This window comes from Schistocerca gregaria, chromosome 3 (genome assembly GCF_023897955.1).
Source record: "Schistocerca gregaria isolate iqSchGreg1 chromosome 3, iqSchGreg1.2, whole genome shotgun sequence".
NCBI lineage: Eukaryota > Metazoa > Arthropoda > Insecta > Orthoptera > Acrididae > Schistocerca > Schistocerca gregaria.
In genome coordinates, this window is record NC_064922.1 from 299,796,061 (window position 1) to 299,817,447 (window position 21,387).

Consider the following 21,387-nt stretch of genomic DNA (forward strand, 5'->3'; position numbering starts at 1 on the left):
GCGATGAAACCGTTTATGTATCTTCACAGAAAGGTCCTACACACAGCGACAGAATGATACGGAGATAATAGGCGAGTTGTTTGTTGTTGTGGTCTTCTGTCCTGAGACTGGTTTGATGCAGCTCTCCATGCTACTCTATCTTGTGCAAGCTTCTTCAACTCCCAGTACCTACTGCAACCTACATCCTTCTCAATCTGCTTGGTGTAGTCATCTCTTGGTCTCCCTCTACGGTTTTTACCCTCCACGCTGGCCTCTAATACTAAATTGGTGATCCCTTGATGCCTCAGAACATGTCCTACCAACCGATCCCTTCTTCTGGTCAAGTTGTGCCACAAACTTCTCTTCTCTCCAATCCTATTCAATACTTCCTCATTAGTTATGTGATATACCCTTCTAATCTTCAGCATTCTTCTGTAGCACCACATTTCGAAAGCTTCTATTCTCAACTATTTATCGTCCATGTTTCACTTCCATACATGGCTACACTCCATACAAATACTTTCAGAAATGAATTCATGACACTTAAATCTATACTCGATGTTAACAAATTTCTCTTGTTCAGAAACGCTTTCCTTGCCATTGCCAGTCTACATTTTATATTCTCTCTACTTCGACCATAATCAGTTATTTTGCTCCCCAAATAGCAAAACTCCTTTACTACTTTAAGTGTCTCATTTCCTAATCTAATTCCCTCAGAATCACCCGACTATATTTTCGACTACATTCCATTCTCCTCGTTTTGCTTTTGTTGATGTTCATCTTATATCCTCCTTTCAAGACACTATCCATTCCGTTCAACTGCTCTTCCAAGTCCTTTGCTGTCTCTGACAGAATTACAATGTCATCGGCAAACCTCAAAGTTTTTATTTCTTCTCCATGGATTTTAATACCTACTCCGAATTTTTCTTTTGTTTCCTTCACTGCTTGCTCAATATACAGATAGAATGACATCGGGGAGAGACTACAACCCTGTCTCACTCCCTTCCCAACCACTGCTTCCCTTTCATGTCCCTCGACTCTTATAACTGCCATCTGGTTTCTGTACAAATTGTAAATAGCCTTTCGTTCCCTGTATTTTAGCCCTGCTACCTTCAGAATTTGAAAGAGAGTATTCCAATCAACATTGTCAAAAGCTTTCTCTAAGTCTACAAATGCTAGAAACGTAGGTTTGCCGTTCCTTAACCTAGCTTCTAAGATAAGTCGTAGGGACAGTATTGCGTCACGTGTTCCAGTATTTCTACGGCGAGTATGTTTTCGTTATTCGTCTATGATTGAAAGCACACCGAACATAATGAAATTCTCATCAATGTACAAGAAGGCTCAGAGCCTACCTTTTTACGCGCTTGTACTGTGCTTGTCTGGTGACAGCATCTCCTACCTCATTTAGCAAGTGAGACATGTCCTCTGTGTCTACTTGTAGACTTACGAAGTCTTTGTGCCCATTTTAACAAGAGATACGACACAAAAATTAAAAATAAAATATTTGTTCCTTGACGTCTTCCGGGAAGAGCAGACATTTCATAATTACAAACAGAATAACTTTTTGTGACGATTATTCAAGTACACGTATAACGTGACACTATAGACAGATCTTAAGGAATTCCTACAATTTCGGAAGCAGATGAAGCACGTGAAAGACGCCAGTAAAGAGGTGAATGTCTAAGAGGTTACTAGCAGTGAATTCGGTTTTAGATAGCGACATTCATCTTGCGTGAAGCATGATATTACATGTAATGCCACCACGATAATAAAATTGAGGTACTCTTTGCAGAGAATACTTGGTGGAGGAACACGAGCGTTACTTCACAGGATTATATCAGAGCTAGAATACCAGCAATACAAAAGCTACATAGCTGCCTGCTAGAGACCGCTCGACTCAGTAGAGCTCGATGTGGGTCAGTCAGATGATGATAACTGAAAACAGTTGTCAGGCCCAGGTTAAGTGCTTCACTGCTGACAGAAGAGAGTCTGAATTTACTGTACTCATACCACCATGTAGGTCTCCCACTAGTTTTACGCTTTCCGCCGTGGATTTCGTGAAGGTGCCCTTGCGACATGAGAAAGATTGGCTCCATTTGTTTGTTGTTGAAAATGACTTAGGGCTATGGCTGTAAATACACTGTGCTCAGAAGATCTTAAAGCCTTGGCGCAAGTAATAGTTTGTTCACAGCAACAAATAAAAATAATATTACAAGCTAGATTCAGTAAAATTTATTGGAAAAAATGTTTACAAGACGTCCGTGCTTTTCTTACAAATAGTGCGAGAACGACAGTGGAAGAGTTAAAGTGATTGCAGTGTGCGCGTTAGCCTTCCGCTTCGAGTGCCTAAATTATTAATTTCGGCCCTACGTGAAACGGCATATTAGATAATGATGTCTTATCAATCTAAGAAAAGCTATTGATACTTAAAGGTGAAGATACAAGGAAATGAAAGAGAACAGATCACATGATTCAGCAATATACTGACGGAGAAAGTGCGTCCCACACTTACTAAATGGATAACATATATGGTGGTTTGTTTTATCAGTAAGTAAAACTATGTTCGAAATTTTTTTTTCGTATTATTACACATTTGACATCCGGCATTTGTCAGCCTTGTTATGCAATCCGCTCCGTAGTTTCCTTTTGTTTCACTTAGTTTTATTTTTGAGTCTCAACCACGCTTGTAAGCACTTCTTGGTATACAGTGAGAAGATAAGTGTACTCATTTCTCTTATTTAATTTTTTTACTGTAGTAGGTACGAACAGCAACAGCACATTTAAAACCCAGATCCAAGCATGCAACTTCCCAGGCAACGATGGTACCCAGGCATCTTTAAGCCTAGGAGCGAATCTGCTATATGATACCTGACTCCCGGTGTATACAATTTCCAAATAACTTACGAGAATGCAGCCGGCTGACGTAGTCGACGACGATGTCACCCGGCTGCATTTTCTTCAGTTGTGTGTATAACTGGAAAAGTCAAAAATTAAACCAGCGAACTGTTCAGGCTACAAATGAACCACAAAACTTGTTGTGACATAAATAGTTTTTCCATGTTTCATCGTTAGTCTTAGACTATGATTATGCACCTTGTCATAAAGCAGCATCTGTGAGGCCGTAGTCCGAGCACAATATCAATCCTGAAGTGAACTGGCCTGTCCAGAGGGCAGACCTAAGACCCATGGAACGTCTTTCGGATAAATCAGAACGCCGAGATCGCTACAAACCCCAGCGTCCAACATCGCTACCTTCACTGGTTTTGGCTCTTGAGGAAGGATGGGCTGTCATTCCCTCACAGACATTCAGACATCCCATTTAAAATGTCCCCAGCAAAGTTTAAGCAGTCATGAAGGTGAAGAATGGCCACACTCCATGATAATGTCCACTAATTGTTGTACCGGTACTTTCGATCATACAATGCACGCTGTCCGAGAGAAACCCTGTTGCAGTGAGGTGAAAATTACTCGGCATGGCACGGAGATGGCTTCGATATCAACGATATTCTTTCTTATAGTTTTGGCACATTTAGCGAAATGATTTTAATTAGTTTGATCCGCACAGTAGTTGTGTTGTGTGGTTAGTTGAAATACAGTACGGTCCAAAGCGTTTTCCAGTTTGGGATTTTTATAGTCAACCTATATTCATTCGAAGTAATTGAGAGTTGAAACTTCCTGGCAGAGTAAAACTGTGTGCCGGACCGAGACTCGAACTCGGGACCTTTGCCTTTCGCGGGTAAGTGCTCTACCATCTGAGCAACCCAAGCACGACAATTTTCGTAAAGTCCGAAAACGGTGACTTTTCAACGCAGGTGAGCTGTGAACACATCATTTCACTCCAGAATGAAGCCCCAATGAAAGCAGTGAGTTGTTACCACACCACTGTACACCGGGTCCATTATATCAGGCTGTAAGGCGATGACTGGAGATATATTACCTTCCAAAAGTCGAGACAATATTGGGCGAATACGTCTAGACCAACTTCTAGACTTCTAGGGCGTTCTAGGCCAATTGTAAGAACAAAATCTGTGATATAATTTATGAATGCAAATACATGTATAAAGGAAAACAAAATAAACATATTTCGTCACTAGTATACCCCCGCCCATAGAAGTGGTTTGCTAATGGGAGAAAATTAAGGATTTGAAGTATGAATTTTTGGCATGTCGTCTCTGTTCATCAAATTTGGCAGCCACTATCTTTTCCTGATACCCGTGTTAAAGAACTTTGAGGTTGGAAAACGTTTTGAGTTGACTGATTTGCGGTAAAAGCGTTATGCAAGCCAATATTTTTACTCTTTTGAAGAAGTCGACTTCAATTCCTTTACCAAACCGTTCACCTCTGAGGAGAACTTAACCCGACCTCAGCTGTTTGGTGGTTATATTCCAAATCTCAGCCTTGCTCTATAATCGCTGCCCTATAAAGTTCCCACTAGTATTGTAGAAGTTATTCCCTAATATCACAACGAAAGTTCCACCATCTTACCTCTTACTTAAGTTAGTGTTGTCAACGTCTTCCTTTCATCGCCGATTTCACGAAATACCTCATCGTTTCTGGTCTTATCACTCCAATTAATTTTCAGCATCTTTCTATAAATCCATATCTGAGGAACTTTGATCTCCTTCTTTGGTTTCCCCATACCACATCATCGTCCTCCAACGGAGCATTCCAAAGAAAATTCTCAGAAATTTCTTCCTGGGTTTAACATCTATCTTCGATACCAGTACACTCCTATTGGCAAGGTATCCTCTCTTTGCTTGTGCTGATGGTTACTAAAGTCATTCTTATTTCGTCCTTCATCCGTTATTTTACTTCCAAGGTAGCACAGTCCCTTAACTTGGTCTATTAAATGTACCCCGGCATTTATTAAGTTTGTCACTAATCTCATTTCTGATAGAGCTTAACACTTTTGTCTTTCTTCGGTTTATTCTTCACCCATACATATAGGCAGCAGACTATCCATACCATTCAACAGATCTTGGATCGCATCTTCACTTTTGCGCAGTATGGCTTCGTCCCCAGCGAACTTGACACTGTGATTCTCTGACCACAGTACTGCAGCAATGGCGGACATCATTGATAGCGTCGTATGAACTATATCATCTTATTTAGGCCCCTCTGGTTCCGTACAACGGTAGGGCCACCCAGAGATATGAATCTGTGTCAGACCTGGAGACATGAGAGTGCAAATAAATAAGAAAATAGTTACGTAACTTTATTTTTTCGAGTGTGTAATTACAACATTATGACTACCCCTCCTGCATGTCGCTTCTCTGACAGGACCTCATGAGGCCAGAGCCACTTCGTATGCCTGATTAAGAAAGGATAACGGAAATACTACATATATCGACAACTTCAGGGGCGTTTGCTAATCAGAGACATCGCTTTCATAACAGTAGTTTATTAGGCATAATACTGCCCCATTTGTCATTGGCCTCAGTAAGGATAAAACAGTTGCTTAAGGTATCAAATGCTTGCGGACAACAATGTGTGGATGAGCTGGATCGTCAATGCCAATCTCAGATTGATACAACGGCAAACGTGGTCCCAGGGAACCCAGCTCAACGATCGTCGTTGAAAGTCAGTCGTATCACAACTACACATCGCACGGCGTAGTTATCGCTGAATGTTGATGGGCAACTAAACAGAATCTGATAGAATCTCTGCCATTATCTGTCACAGAAGACCGTTGTAAGAACGGGCTGGAAGAATTCGTACAAGTGTTTTTTCGCTTACGAGACGCCCTTGATGAAAAGCATTCTTAGCACTGCAGTGACTAGCCATATGCCTCCGCAATTCTGGCACGATGGTTCGATAAACATTCCCGAGACTTAATGATAACTTACTCTAATCTACTGAACAGTTGTGAGGTACTGTCAGGAAAGACGTTTTAGAAGCTTCTGAACTAATTTGAGGACGCTTGCTGCACGGACGTGGATTAACACAGTTCCGTCTCGGCCTACCAATATTGAAATGGTAACGAAGTGTAGTGATACTTACTAGGCATCTCTTAATCAATTCCTCATCAGTGTACAATTAATACGTCAAAACTTTCTTGTACGTCCGGCGAAAATCTTTACAGCTTAAAAAGACGACGGGCATTTGATGAGTTCCAGCGACATGCCCCATTCGCCATTACTGGCGTGACTTTCAGGTTATTTAACAGTCAAATAGTGTGGTGAGTCGATTTTCTGTCTTACTCCCACAACACAAAATATTCAGACTGCAGAAACACTTGCAATGAGGAAACAGATAAAGTGTTCCATGCCTTCTTTGCCATTGTACACTACAGACCCAAAGAAACTAGTACACCTGCCTACTATCATGTAGGGCCCCCACGAGCGCAAAGATATGCGGCAACAACACGTGGTACGGACTCGACTAATGTCTGAAGTAGTGCTGGAGGGAACAGAGATCATTAATCCTGCAGGGCTGTCCATAAATCCGCAAGAGTGCGAGGGTGTGGAGACATCTTCTGAACAGCCAGCACGTTGCAAGACATCCCAGATACGCTCAACAATGCTCATGTCTAGGGCGTTTGGTGACCAACGGCAGTGTTTAAACTCAGAGGAGTGTTCCTGGAGCCACTCTGTACCAATTTTGGATGTGTCGAGTGTCGCGTTGTCCTGCTGGAACTGCCCAAGTCCGTCAGAGATCGCAATGGACATGAATGGATACAGGTGGTCAGACAGGATGCTTACGTACATGTCACCTGTCAGAGTCGTATCTAGACGTATCAGTTGTCCCGTATCGCTCTAACTGCACACGGCCCACACCATTACAGAGCCTCCACCAGCCCGAATAGTACCCTACTGACATGCAAGGTTCATGGATTCATGAGTTTGTCTCCAGAGCCGCACACGTCCATCCACTCGATACAATTTCAAACGAGACTCGTCCGACCAGGCAACATGTTTCCAGCCATCAACAGTGAAATGTCGGTGTTGAGGGGACCAGGCGCGGCGTAAAGTTTTGTGCCGTACAGTATTCAAGGGTACACGCGTAGATCTTCGGCTCCGAAAGCACATGTCGATAATGTTGTTGATACTTGTTAATAGCATTGAAATGAGCATTGAAGTCTGTAGCAATTTGCGGAAGGGTTGCACTTCTGTCACGTTGAACGATTGTTTCCAGTCGTCCTTGGTCCTGTTCTTGCAGGATATTTTTTCGGCCGCAGTGATGTCGGAGATTTGATGTTTTAGCGGATTTCTAATATTCGTGATACACTCGTGAAATGGTCGTACGGGAAAATCGCCACTTCATCGCTACCTCGGAGATGCGGTGTCCCATTGCTCGTGCACTGACTATAACACCACGTTCAAACTCATTTAAATATTGATAAACTGCCATTTTAACAGCAATAACCGATCTAACAACTACACCAGACTCTTGTTGTCTTACTGAGGCGTTGTCGATCGCAGCGCCGTATTATGCCTGTTTACATATCTCTATATTTCAATATGCGTGCATTTACCAGTTTCTCTGGTTCTTCACTGTGTCAGAGCTAGTCAAATGAAAACGGGACAGACTGCATAACGAGTACTGGATAGACCTAAGTAACACTGGTACGTGTGTGTGAAGTGCCCGCTATTGGGATTCAGGAAGGAACTGTGCGGACGTTCACGGCTGTCATTTGTCATTTAGACTTGCTCGGCGTGAAGTCACCGTGTGGTTTTTGTGGGTCCTACTTCACGATGGAGGCCAGGAAGAAGTAACAGTGAACCGCAGCGCGGTTTTCGACTGTGGAAAGAGCGTCATCAAGTGAAATTCGTGTCTTTTGTTTATGGCAAATATAGTATGTGGCTTGCGCTTGTGTTTACGTGGACTAAACAAGTTCGAGGAGGTCGGGTGTCATTGCAAGACAGCAGTTGGTCATGACAAGCTCATAAGCTCATCGTATCATTATCTCTCTGTCATTGCTACGGTGGTGGCTGGTGTCATGACACAGCGCCTGAAGTTCCGGAAAACCTGTGTGTGTTGCGCTCCCCACAGTGTAATGGAAGAGTAGCAGTTGAAAAGAACGTCAACATCAATGCAACACCTGGAACGCTGTTACGCTGCAGAATATTGGTATCGGTCCGGTATTGTCGCGGGAGATGAAACATGATGTCATCATTCTGAGCCGGAGACCAGGCATCAGAGCTAAAAATGGAAGCACATGGATTTACCCCCTCGCCCCAACCCCATCCCATGGAAAAAATCCACAGCCGTACACGCCAACTTCGGGAAAGACATGATGACCTCTTCCTAAGGTCCCGTTTCTCACTGACCTTCTCGAAAACGGTGCGACAGATAACGCACAATTTTAGGTGGACACGTTGCAAAAACCGAAGCTCGTCTTCAAGTCCAGCCAGTCTTTTAAGAAATGCCAAAGTTGTTTCGTTTACATTGCAACCGTTTCGGTCTGAAGCTCTTACACATCCGACACACAGTCTCGATATCTCTTCAAGCAATTTCCAGATTTTTCGAGCGCCGAAGAAAGGAATTCGTGTCCGCTGATTTGTTTCGCAAGAAGCAGGCGTAGGAACAATCATGGTTCCGTAGACAACACAAACGTTTTTCTTGAGGGTACTGTCCGGTAGGATAAATCAATTAACCGTTGTGGCGACTCCTTTTCAAATAATAAACAGTTTACTTACTTTTTCTCTGTCTGTGCCACTTTCATTCGAATGCCCTTAATAAACTGACTTACCCGAACGAAGTGATTCAGTGGTGAAGGATCTGGACTCCCTTTCCGAAGGAGTACTTTCAAACCGTCGTTATCCTACCCATTTTTATAGTTCTTGATGTTGCAATAAATTTGCCACCGCGAATGATGAAGTGGGTAGTTTGAAAGAGACGCAGCCAATTTCGTTTGCCAGACTGTGCAAGCATACCGTGTACTCCGTCTCTATGGACCTCATTGTTGGCACGACAGAAAATCCTTATACACACACGTTCACACTCAGACTGCCGAGCCAGAACATTATGACTGTTCCCCAGCGTGAGACTGAATGCTGCCCCGTGGCGAAGCGGACACGTGACGCGTTTACAGATGTATATAAACGGACCACAGCTGTATGAGGAATCATTCTAGGGCCGTAAATGGGAAAATTCATTAAAATCGCGAGTAACGCAACAAGGCGTTTGACGTCAAAGCCTCATTACAGAACATAGCAATCGGAGGCTTGCCCACTCTGGAAAATGGGACAGGCGGCGATCTCTTGCAGACCTGACAACAGAATACAATGATGGCGGAGGTTCAGGTGTGTCGGAGCACACCACCGTTCAGCACGTATTGAACGTAGGGCTCCACAACGGACGACCACTATGTGCTTGCTTGTTTACTCACCGATATTGTCATTTACGATTGCATTGGGCACGGTCATCCTCATTTATTACTTATTTAGATACACTTTTCTTTTTACAGTAAATCGGTGGTCGTCCCCAGCTATGCCGTCGTCCAGGCGAATCGCTGGTCGAAATATGCTGCGCGCCACCGACACTGGCTGATGAGGGAAGTATTACGCAACGGAGGACATTTGCCTGGGCTTCCATGTGACCCGAGGTAGTAAAAGGCACTAAAGCAGGCGCGGTGTACGTGAATATTGTTGTGGACCGCCTGCACCCCTTCATGCTAAAAGGAAATGGTAGTGTGTCACTGATGGCCAGGAGTCTCAACCTGGAGAAGTTCGGCCGCGAATTGCAAGTCTTTTCACTCGGCCCCACACTGGTCGACCTGCGTGTCGATGATGATGAAATGATGATGAGGGCAATACAATACCCAGTCCTCGAGCAGAGAAAATCTAATAATCGAGCCCGGGGTCGCTGCATGAAAACCAGACGCTCTGACTATTCAGCTGAGGGGGCGGACCCTGTCATGCTTATCTTCCCTGTCTCCGATCTTCCATCAGGATAACAGCTCGTCTCACAATATCAGAATAGTACTACTGTGGTTTGAGAAACTTGATAATGAACTCATGTTGATGTCTTCACCACCAAATTCGAGTGAGCCGGAGCCTACGTAATACATCCGACATGCTATTGCCGCCAGTTTCGGATCCACAACCAATCGGCCTGTAATTTACGATTATGGCACGGTCTGAGCGTAGACATCCAGCGCCGTATTCTTTCGGAAAACCAGAAATGATTTCTCGAACCTATTTTAAGCAGAATCGTCATCAGTGATGTACGTGGTCCATTCAAAAGGAGAAATAAGCAGGTAGTCACTATGTTCTGACTCATCTGTTTTATCTCTGGCGTCCAAACTGTTATCTGACTATAGATAACGCACCCAATACTATCGAGATGACTCTGGAATGAAATAATGTTTTCTTATATACCCTAAATATACGGTAATGAGTACTTTTCTCTCGTTTTTCACCGTAAATTATCGTGTTTACTGTAAACTTTTCAGGCATATTCTTGCGGAAAGAACACTTTTCTATCGCAAAATCTGATATTTAGGGTGACTGAAATGTTATTTATGCTTCAGAATTTAGAGATCTTCATTTAGCGAATATACTCTATTTGTTCTTAAGTTGGAAACATAAAAACGTAATGCAAGAATTACACAGTAAATCTAGATATTCTATATTATGTCTGTATTGGAATAAACTGCTCACTGATGTGAAGTAAAATTTTTGAAAGCATTACTATGATCACATATATATCTTGACGGAATATGATGATACAAGGTCGGAATTGTTTATATATCAGACATGAAAACTCATTGCTAAGAAAGACGTGGTCATATTAATGAATCTGATGTAATTTTATTTTCCTGGAGCCGTATGTAGTCTCAGTCCTTATCGAAGGTGACCACATTTGTACAAAAGAAAAAAAAGAAAAATAAGGAATGCACCGCCATTATTGTAAGAGAACGGCGTTGTCACCGCATGTTGGAATTTTGAACCATACTCGCACTCGTTTATTCTACAATAGCGTTTTGCGTTTTCTGAAACTCAATAACATCGATAACCTTGTTTCCTCTGATTCCCTTGTTAAGAAACTTCGCTGTTTTCTCAAGGACGCTCTCATCAAATGTGCCCGATTTAATGCGAATCTACATCAGGATTATTTCGTGACCAATGCAAACTGATCAGAGAAAAACAGTGATGACATCTAATACTTTCATCATAATCCATTGAAATTGATGCTGTCAAATCGATGGTAATAGGTACGCAGTCCTGGGTGAGATATTAATTTCATATTTATGAATGCTAGTTTTCTAAATTAATTTCTCAGACAGGTTATGTCTTAAGCATCAACGGCCCAGTCGCTGTCCTGGCCCTGTCTGTCAGGGCAACGTCGATTAAGAAACTCACTTAAATATCACACTATAACGAAACATTGCGTGGCTGATGACTCTGAAAGATTTCGTTAGCTCGCGCTTTACTTTCGCAACTGCTCTAACGGCTGAGTATTTCTTTCATGAACAAAGGCCGGGGTTTCTATCATATTGAGAAAGTCTGAGAAAATTACAACCGATTTCAGGTGATAGATACCTTTATTATAATAAAGCTAAGTGTCATTCCAGCTATGTGCAGATAGTTGTAAGACAGGGCAAATCTTTGTTTTTGTATTTTTTTCAGCAGAAATGCATATGGCGTTTTTTTAGCTCTGCCTTATAGCAAGCCACGAAGGCCAACGGCGGGGGTGCAAAGAACAACATACTAAAAATCCTTACCGATGAAATGTGAGCAGGCTTTGGGGGAGAGGGGATGGCTGTAGTGGTCACCTGTTTAGCTTTGTCTTGAATATCTCGAAAATCGCGGTATCTGGCGAAGATGTTGCCCTGTACAAAATTAAGCTTCATACATTTTCTTCCTAAAACGTCATTTTTATTTTTTAATTAGGACTATCAGTTTCCGTATTGTGAGTTGTGAAGAAATCGCACCATATTAACATAATGTTTAATGGTATAAAATTGATGTTTATTGTTAAATGAGGTTGGTTGAGTACAAAATTAATTGCGTGTGCCACATATAAATGTAGTATAGCCGTATTCTGTGTGTGTAACGGAGTGGACTGGCGCGAATGAACGTTAGAAGAGTGAGAGAAGGTCGTCACCGGATTGTGGTCATGCACTTCCCTCCTTTGTAGGTCTTTAAAATGAAGAGAAAAAGTGGCGAGAAATGGAAAATATATATCCCCAGGCACACTGTGTCGCCAGTGATTCATAAGCCGAGCTACGAAAAGGTCAGTACAGCTTAGTGAAACATACTGTAGTTGCCTTTTCTGAAGTAATATGGCTTAAAGGGTCAGGAATTGCCTGCTTAATTTTGCAGACCTGTGAAGGAGGGAAGTGTATGACCACAATCTGGATACCAATCTTCCCACTTGCTTCTAACTTACACCCTCACCATTCCACCCTGTTACATCTTTGTTCCCATCCCATGTTATTTAACAAGATTCATTAATTTTGTACGATTAAAACAGAATTGTTAATAAATTGCGATATCTCCATCCCTTGCAACGTCGAAGCAATTATTCCTAGAAAGAAATGAATAGCACTTTTTTTGGCATTAAACATAATCTAGTTTAATTTTCTACTGGGAAACATTTTCATTAGAAGCCGCAGATTTCGAGATATTACAGAAAACCATAAAAAATTGACCTCTAAAGCCCCTCTCGCCACCAAGCTCAAACACCAACGGTCAGGACTTTTGTTATGTTACTCATTTCATTCCTCTGTAACACGGATTTTTATCCTCGTTTGCCTTCGTTCGTTGGGCTACTTAGGTAGAGTGTCCGTCAACTAATATTCTTATTACTGTTCCTTTAAAGTTTTTGAGTCTTACGGGATAATTTGTTTCCCAAACGACAAGATTAAGAGTTACATGAATAATGTATAGAAAAAGCGAAACGACTGCTCGTGCTGAGCAAAATGCTGGAAAAGAAAAAAAAGTTTTCAGCAAAAACTGTATCATTCCTTTTTTACTTCCGTATCTGAAAATGGTAATTCACATTTGCTGACATTCTACACTTGTGTGCCGTATTCCAAACCATGTAATCCAAATCAATACTTATTTTTATTAACCTCAGAAAAGAAAAGAATTAGCGGTTGACCGATTATTGCTAGATATTAATAGAAAATATTTGTTTCCAGCAAAGTGCATCATCTTACTTAAATATCATTTAATCATCCTTCACCTAAGCAGCACATAATTTCTTTGCAAATCACTGTGCAGTATATTAGTGGCAAAGGTAAGAAACTGCTGTCGGATGTGGTCTTTTATCGTCCACAATGATGTCGGACGATCGTGGCAGTTTTGCGACTTCTAGTAGCCACACAACCAATAAACACACAGAGTGACTCCTAGGGACTGATTCAGTGTCTCATTAGAGTTCGTTGTATACACGATTCTCAAGCAGCGACACTGACGTGTTGCTCTATAGTGCTCTCTGTTGGCAAGTTTATACAATAGTATTCGTTTTAATAAACCCCATGTCATTTCAGACGTGTGTGTCAAGTTTTAACTCTCTTCCTACAATATACCATGAACTGTGCCTTTTTAAATGTTAAAGGACGTTTGAGCACCCTGTAAGTTCTTGACAAAGATGAAAGTTCTGTATGTTGCAAAATGGTTCACAACTGCATACGGTTTACGGATAAACAAGGTATAGAAGGAGGAGGTGATAAAGAATAATAGAAAGGAGAATAACGACTCTCTTAACTTCAAAATTTGTAGTGGTGGAAGTGAAACAATCCTGCTGACTGAGAAGGAACATTATGCAGAATGGCTGATGCAAAGACGAGAAGTAGACTGGAAGAAGTGAAGAAAATTTTCCTCAGTAGAAATTCATACTGCTGTTAGATGTTGATACGGAAATTTGGAAGAAGTCAGTAAACAGGTCCTCCCCTCTGCCCCCCCCCCCTCTTTTCATAAAAAGAGTCGAACTCCCATGTAGGACTACCAAACTGTTTAAAGCTTCTGATTTTTAAAATATCTTATTTTAAGCATGTAGGCAAGGAAAACCTAAGAAAAGGTCTGGATTAAGTTAAAAATTCATTGGAAATCGCTACGTACTCTCATTATCAACCACTTAATCAATAATTACAGTCTGGGTAATTTGCACTTCGTTTTAAGCAAGAACTAGCTTTACACGCATCAGCTACGTATACTCAGTGACTTAATTTTGGAGGTACATTCTGCGGTATTTGTGGATACTGTGCGCAGAGTCAGTCGTTAAGAAGTAATAAATTAAAACGTCATGCCTGTTGATGAAGTTTCATTGCATATGCAGCGAAATACATTGAGCGATAAACGTGGTTTCATATTATGCGTTAGGTGTATTGGAAGTCCCTATGTGCTCTCATTTTCAAGTTCTGAATGAATAATATAATGTCGATAATTGCGAGCAGTGAGCAACGCTGTCTGAAGACATATAGCAATTTCTAACTTTATTAATGTGTTAAACTTTGTTAATGAGTAGATTATGACAACATTTAAAAATTTTAAATTCGGTAAGTAATTGTATGAAATACTGAAAGTTAAATTTTTTTGTTCCGGGAAGCAGTCAGACGACTGCAATTAGCACTGTAGCCTATATTATGCTCCTTGAATATAGCTTCCTGTCAGCCGAAATCTGGGGGACAGTACTGAACGGAAGAAAGACAGGGACAACCGGATATCGGAGGAAGAAGAAACTAGAAAAGTTTTAAACGTGGACCTATCGAATATCGTTAAGAATGAAATGGACAGTAGAAGTATGAAATGAAGAAGCCCTACAAAGAAGAAAGGTAATGAACTGTGGAAGACAGTTACCAGAAAAGGCGGCATATTAGTGTGGCAACTGCTAAACATTGTGAACCAGTACATTAGGTTCTCTAGAGGTCAAATGTATGGATGTAGAGGCTTATCTCACAAGGGTAAGATAGATACAGCCTACAGGAAAATTAAAGAGACCTTTGGAGAAAAGAGAGCCCCTTGTATGAATACCAAGAGCTCAGATGGACATTGTAATTCTGTCAGAGACAGCAAAGGACTTAGCAGTTGAACGGAATGGACAGTGTCTTGAAAGGAGGATATCAGACGAACATCAACAACAGCAAAACGAGGATGATGGAATTTAAGCGAATTAAGTCGGGTGATGCTGAGGGAATTAGATTAGGAAATGAGACACTTAAAGTAGTAAAGGAGTTTTGCTATTTGGGGAGCAAAATAAATGATGATGGTCGAAGTAGAGAGGATATAAAATGTAGAATGGCAATGGCAAGGAAAGCGTTTCAGAAGAAGAGAAATTTGTTAACATCGAGTATAGATTTAAGTGTCAGGAAGTCGTTTTTGAAAGTATTTGTATGGAGTGTAGCCATGTATGGAGGTGAAACGTGGATAATAAATAGTTTGGACAAGAAGAGAATAGAAGCTTTCGAAATGTGGTGCTACAGAAGAATGCTGAAGATTAGGTGGGTAGATCATGTTACTAATGAGGAGGTATTTAATAGGAATGGAGAGAAGAGAAGTTTGTGGCACAACTTGACTAGAAGAAGGGATCGATTGGTAGCACATGTCCTGAGGCATCAAGGGATCACCAATTTAGTACTGGATGGCAGCGTGGAGGGTAAAAATCGTAGAGGGAGACCAAGAGATGAATACACTAAGCAGATTCAAAAGGATGTAAGTTGTAGTAGGTACTGGGAGATGGAGCTGGCACAGGATAGATTAGCATGGAGAGCTTAATCAAACCAGTCTCAGGACTGAAGACCACAAGAACAACACATTAGGTTCTGGAAAGAGTGGCAGAAAGGAAATACAGAAGAGGTAGAAAAAGGATACAATATGCGAATGAGGTTAAGGAAGGGGTTTCACTGTCTTCAGACAGCATCAGATCGGAGCTAAAATTTGAGCTTTCTAAGACTGTCACGATCCCCTTCGTCAGGAGATGAATGTCTGCCAAGAGCGCTTCCAGCTGTCATATCTCTTTACAAAGCTGCTGGTGAATCTTGAAGCTTTACCTCCGATTTGTCGCTGTCTGAACACCGAGAAGATTTTATGAGGGTGTAAAAGTTTTGTGGTACAGTAGTTATGCAGAGACTGAAAGATTAAAACAAGACAGGAATAAATTTAAGATAGGTCCAAAGAAGACAGAAGACTGATGAGCTATCGTAGTACTTACTGTCGCTTTCAACCGCGCCCGGCTGGGAGTGTTGCTGCTGAGGCTGCAGTTGTTGGTGCACGTGCGACGTCTGGTGCTCCGGGTATGGCGGACACAGGTGGCTCAGCTGCTGCACGTGCGGCGACGTCAGCGACTGGTCCACGTCGGCGCCGCCTCCGCAAAAGCCCTCCACAGACACCGACACTTTCCCGCCGGCGCCTCCCCCGGCGTACCCGGTCGAGTAGTACAGGTCAGCGAACGGGTCGAGAGGGGCGTTGCCGTCGCAGAAGCCGGACGTGCCGTTCACTGCGCTGCCGCCGATCAGGGAGCCGTTGATGTTGTTGTTGTTGTTCGCGACGTTACACATGTTATTGTTGTTGCTTGCCGTGAAGGTGGCGCCGGCTGCGGAGCACTCGTCGAAGGCGAAGCTGACGTCCATGACGGGGAAGAACTGGCTCGCAGCTTGCTGCTCGTTGGCCGCCGCCAGGTTCAGGATGTCCTTGACGGAGAAGGGGGTGGCGGCCGCGTGGACCTGGCCGTGGTGGTGCACGTGGTGGTGATGGTGGTGGTGCGCTGGGTGGTACCCCGTGGTGGTGGCGCCGCTGAAGGCCGCGGTGCAGTTGCCGCTGTACTGCGGCTGGTAGCACCCGCCAGACAGCATCTCGGTTCGGTCACACGCTCGATGGTCGAGTGTCTGACGCTCTAAACTTGGTACTACAAACAGGTCGTTCCATACTTTTCTGAATGAGTGTTCAGCGATAATTCTGGCCTCTGAATGCTAACAGTAATCTAGTAGCAGACATTTCGCGGAGACTAGAATTGCTTTATATTTCTTACCATTATTTCCCAGAGTCCAGAGTCCACATCAAACACATTGTACATATTGCGACACTATTAGTTTGTACAGCACGACAGAGAGCAGTTAGTAATACTGTAATCTCATCACTTCAGACTTTCCTAGGAACAGTAGTGTCTTTACAAGTTTGTCGAAGAAGGCTTAACTGTTTCTGGATCAAGACTAGAACTTACGAATCGTCATATAAATAGCGTGGTGTACAACCAAGAGACTTAAGCTGCGCAAAAAATTAAATAGCATTTGACTTACTATTTAGGGCAGGCAGTGAATGAAAAGGTTGCAGTTTATTTAAGAGCACTGTAGTAGTGTATTAGTAGTGTGTAAACAGTTCGTCGTAGCTCTGTTGACAACTGTCTCAGCGGTCAGTTCACCCCGCACCGTGTCAACTCCTTGCCATTGCGTCGCTACCAACTTTGGCACAGCTCGTGATGCAGGGGCAGCTGCCGTTGGCAGGCGAGATTGCTCCTTCGACACACGTCCATCAACACGCGGAGCGACGCTTTCCGGAAAGTTGGGCGGAGGGGGTGTGGCAGCACACGCGCACAGTTCGAGTGGCGGCGACCGTCTCTTACCTCGTCACCTGCCACGCGGGCATCGGAGCGACTCGCCTTGGTGACAAGTTGGATCACCGGCCGGCCACTAGCAGGTAACGCTGACAGCGGCGTCGAGCGTCCGTGCGCGTCCGCCAGCCTGCGTGTCACGCGCTGGTAATGAGCCACGAGCGGCGCCCGCCGGGGACTGCCGATGGACGGCCGCGCCGGAGGCGGAGGCGGCGCGGGGGCGGCGGTGGGGGCGGAGGAGCGTGTCAGCCGTCACCGCCGCCGGCCTCTCCCCTCCCCGCGGGCGGCGATCAGGCGCCCCCTTCCCCCTCCAGCAGTGCAGCCCGTTACAAAACACGCCCACTAACAAACCGCCGCGGCCAATGGGCCGCCGTATCGACCTCCTAATCTAGGGCTGAGACCCGCCGAGGCAGCGAGCCCTCTGACGGCCCCATGTTCCTAGAGAAATTCTTCGCTGAGCTTAAAAATTACAGCGTATTTCACAATTAACGTCACACACTGCTAGCGGTAATAGACGGGACTTACAAGGTCAAATTTCACATAGGAACCCCTGTCCCGGAGTGACCGTGCAGTTCCAGGCGCTAGTCTGCAACCGGGCGACCGCTACGGTCGCAGGTTCGAATCCTGCTTCGGGCATGGATGTGTGTGATGTCCTCAAGTTAGTTAGGTTTAATTACTTCTAAGTTCTAGGCGACTGATGACCTGAGAAGTTAAGTCGCATAGTGCTCAGAGCCATTTGAACCATCTTTGAACCCCCGTCCGTAAACGCCATCCAATGACGCTACAAAGGTTCAAAATTGTAGCCGCTGCCGCCTGAAAATGTATGTATATACAGGGTGATTTCGTAAAGATAGTAAACACTTTCAAGTATGATGGAAACGGATAAATGTATTAATTTGATGTAAGGGTCCCTGAATCGGAAACGAGTCGAAAGGCATAAGTGAAACCCGTTCTGATACCTCTGAAAGTGGTAGTGTTGCCGGCCGGGGTGCCGGAGCGGTTCTAGGCGCTTCAGTCAGGAACCGCGCGACCGCTGCGTTCGCAGGTTCGAATCCTGCCTCGGACATGGGTGTTTGTGATGTCCTTAGGTTAGTTAGGATTAAGTAGTTCTAAGTTCTAGGGGACTGATGACAACAGCAGTTAAGTCCCATAGTGTCCAGAGCCATTTTTAGTGGTAGTCTTGTTGCTAAGATTATAGGGTAGGCAGCTTTCAGACGGTGGTACTATCGAGCAAAACAAGGAAAAAATTCCTACTGCACAACGGCTCTAAAACTCGTATCTGAGAACCTAGGAGCACTGTTCTTCTCCACTAGTGTGGAACACTCTGCTGTACTGAACAAGTGGTCAGAGATCTCAAGGTATACATTCAGAGCCCATGTTTTCCAGAATTTTTGTTGTTGTTTTGGCCCATACAACCACCTCCGAAGACTGCCTACTCTACAAACTTAGCAACAACTGTACCGGTACATGCATTCCACTGTCAGAGGAATAAGAACGGGTTTCGCTTACAACTTAAGACACTTTGTTTACGAACCAGGGAACCTTCCGTGGAATTTCTCAATTTTTGCGGCCCCATCATCCTTGAAAGTTTGAAACATCACCGCAGAATCACACTGCATATACATAACCTGTACAGGAGCCGGTGCCTACAAGTTTGACGCTCTGTAGCGTCGTTGGATGACGTTAACGGACATGGGTTCATACGTAAAACTTGTTCTATTAAGTCCTCTATACAACCTCTAGATATGTGTAATATGAATTGTGATACAACCTACATCAACAGGGTGATTCTTATTAACGTTTAGAAACCCCCGAAGCGACTTATTTGATGCTGAGACAAGTAATTTAATATAAGACACATGGGGCTGCAAATGTCGGAAAATACCCCAAAAGTGGATGACAAATGTTGAACATGTGATGTCACCAGATGACGTACCTCGCCTATCGTGCAGTGGTGGAGCCTATCAGTCTGTCGCACCCTATCATCCCTACCCTAATCAAGTATTCACGTCGGTGTGGGTCCGGGCTCGAATTCAGCATGTGGGGCTCTGGGTTCGTGTCTTGTGTTCGGCAGGCGATGTTTCTTTGCAATGCGTTAGGCAGTTGTTAATTACAAAGAAAACTACAACAAAGACATACTGTATTGCGTTACAAGAAAACAACTTTTGTAAATAATAGATTTCAGCTATCAGTCGTCCTTTTGAAATTTTATTGGCAGGTCTAGAAACTAGCCATTCTCAATGTACTATCATTTTTGATCAATACATGTAATGCCTGTTGGTCAGGCTTCATCCACAGTTCATTGAATATTCTACGAATTGTGGATGAAGCCCGACCAACAGGCATTTCATGCATTCATCAAAAATGATGGTGCATTGACAATGGCTAGTTTTTAGCTGAAATCTACATCTGCCAATAAAATTAAAAAAGGACGACTGATAGCTGAAATCTATTATTTAAAAGCCAGTCTAACACTCGCTGCGTGCAACAGCCATCTGAATGGAGGGTAACCTGAAGAAAATAAGTATAAGCTTCCGAATTTCCCAGCTAAGAGTAAATGACCTACGTGTTCTTTACTAAGTTTGTAAGTTTACAACAGACCAAATTGACAAAATGTCATCGAAAACAGTGGAGCCTAATGAAGTGACGTTTAGCACTGCCCCTACCGGCGAGGGCAGTATCAACAAACATAATGGCTGAGCTTTTGACGTGATGCGTCATCTTCTGATGTCACATGATCGGTACTTGTCATCCACTTTTGGGGTATTTCCCAATATTTGAGGTGCCATGTGTCTTACATTAAATTACTTGTCTCAGCGTCATCTACGTGAACTCGGTTTGTTTTAGGTGTTAATATGAATCACCCTAATATTCACGTGCACATTTGTACTGGGTGACGTTTGGCACGTAAAATCCCGAACGCTACAGTGTAAGGCGAATGATCAACAGAAAAAAAGTTGTAACGCGTGGAAGCGTAATAGGATTTAGGAAATGTGCATCCCCCATCCAGAATCTGGATCACTGCTCTGTTTTTAATCAACGTTAGTAAGTCATGGTTGCAGACACGAATTATTCACAGAAGAACCGAGAAATTTCTTGAAGGCGACCTTAGAGATCAGTTTGTACTCCGGAGAAATGTTGGAACAAGAGAGATATTACCGAGTCTACGACTTGTCTTAGGAAAAAGAATGAAGAGAAACAGTCTTACAATAACAGTGTTTGTAGATTTAGAGAAGGCTTTTGATACTGTTGACTGCATTGTACTGTGAAATTTTGAAGACAGCAGGGATAAAACTCAGGGAGCGAAAGTTTACCTACAAGTTGTACAGAAACAAGGCTGCAGTTAAAAGACTAAAGCAGCATTTGAGAAGGGTCTAACACAGCACTGTAGGCTCTCCTCAATGTTATATAGTCTGTATACTGAACATGCAGACACGAAAACCAGAGATAAATTTGGAAAGGGACTTTATGTTGAAGGAGAAGAAACAGAAAATTTCCGGCCTGTCGATGTCATTGTAGTTCTGTGAAATGGGTAGGGTCTTCAGAAGAGGAAAAGAAATTAATAGTTGATATTCAACAAAAGTAAAACACGTTTAAAGAAACTTAGTCGAATTCAATTAGTCTATCACGAGGGAATTAGATTAAGAAATGAGACAGTAAAAGAAGTGGATGAGTTTTGCTATTTGGGCAGGAAAATAATTGACGATGACCAAAGTTGAGAGAATGAAAATTGCAGCCTGGAAATAGTAATAAAAGTGTTTTTGAAAAAGATAAATTAATATCGAATACTGATTTAACTGTTGGCCTTCTCTGAAGTTATCTGTGTGGAGAACAGGGGTTGTACGACAGTGAAACATGGACGATAAGCACTTCATATAAGAAGAGAATAGAAGCTTTTGAAATGTGGCATTA

The 21,387-nt window shown here is 43.1% G+C and overlaps 1 protein-coding gene across 1 annotated transcript in view; it reads right to left on the reverse strand.

Annotated features, from left to right (window-relative positions):
• Positions 1-17,624, reverse strand: part of LOC126354684 (muscle-specific homeobox protein tinman-like) — a 104,611-nt gene extending 86,987 nt beyond the window's left edge. Inside the window, exon 1 of the mRNA XM_050004487.1 lies at positions 16,081-17,624. Within this exon, the coding sequence (XP_049860444.1) occupies positions 16,081-16,720 (640 nt within the window). The 5' untranslated portion in view covers positions 16,721-17,624. The remainder of the gene's footprint in view (positions 1-16,080) is intronic.
• Between the last annotated feature and the right edge of the window lie 3,763 nt (positions 17,625-21,387).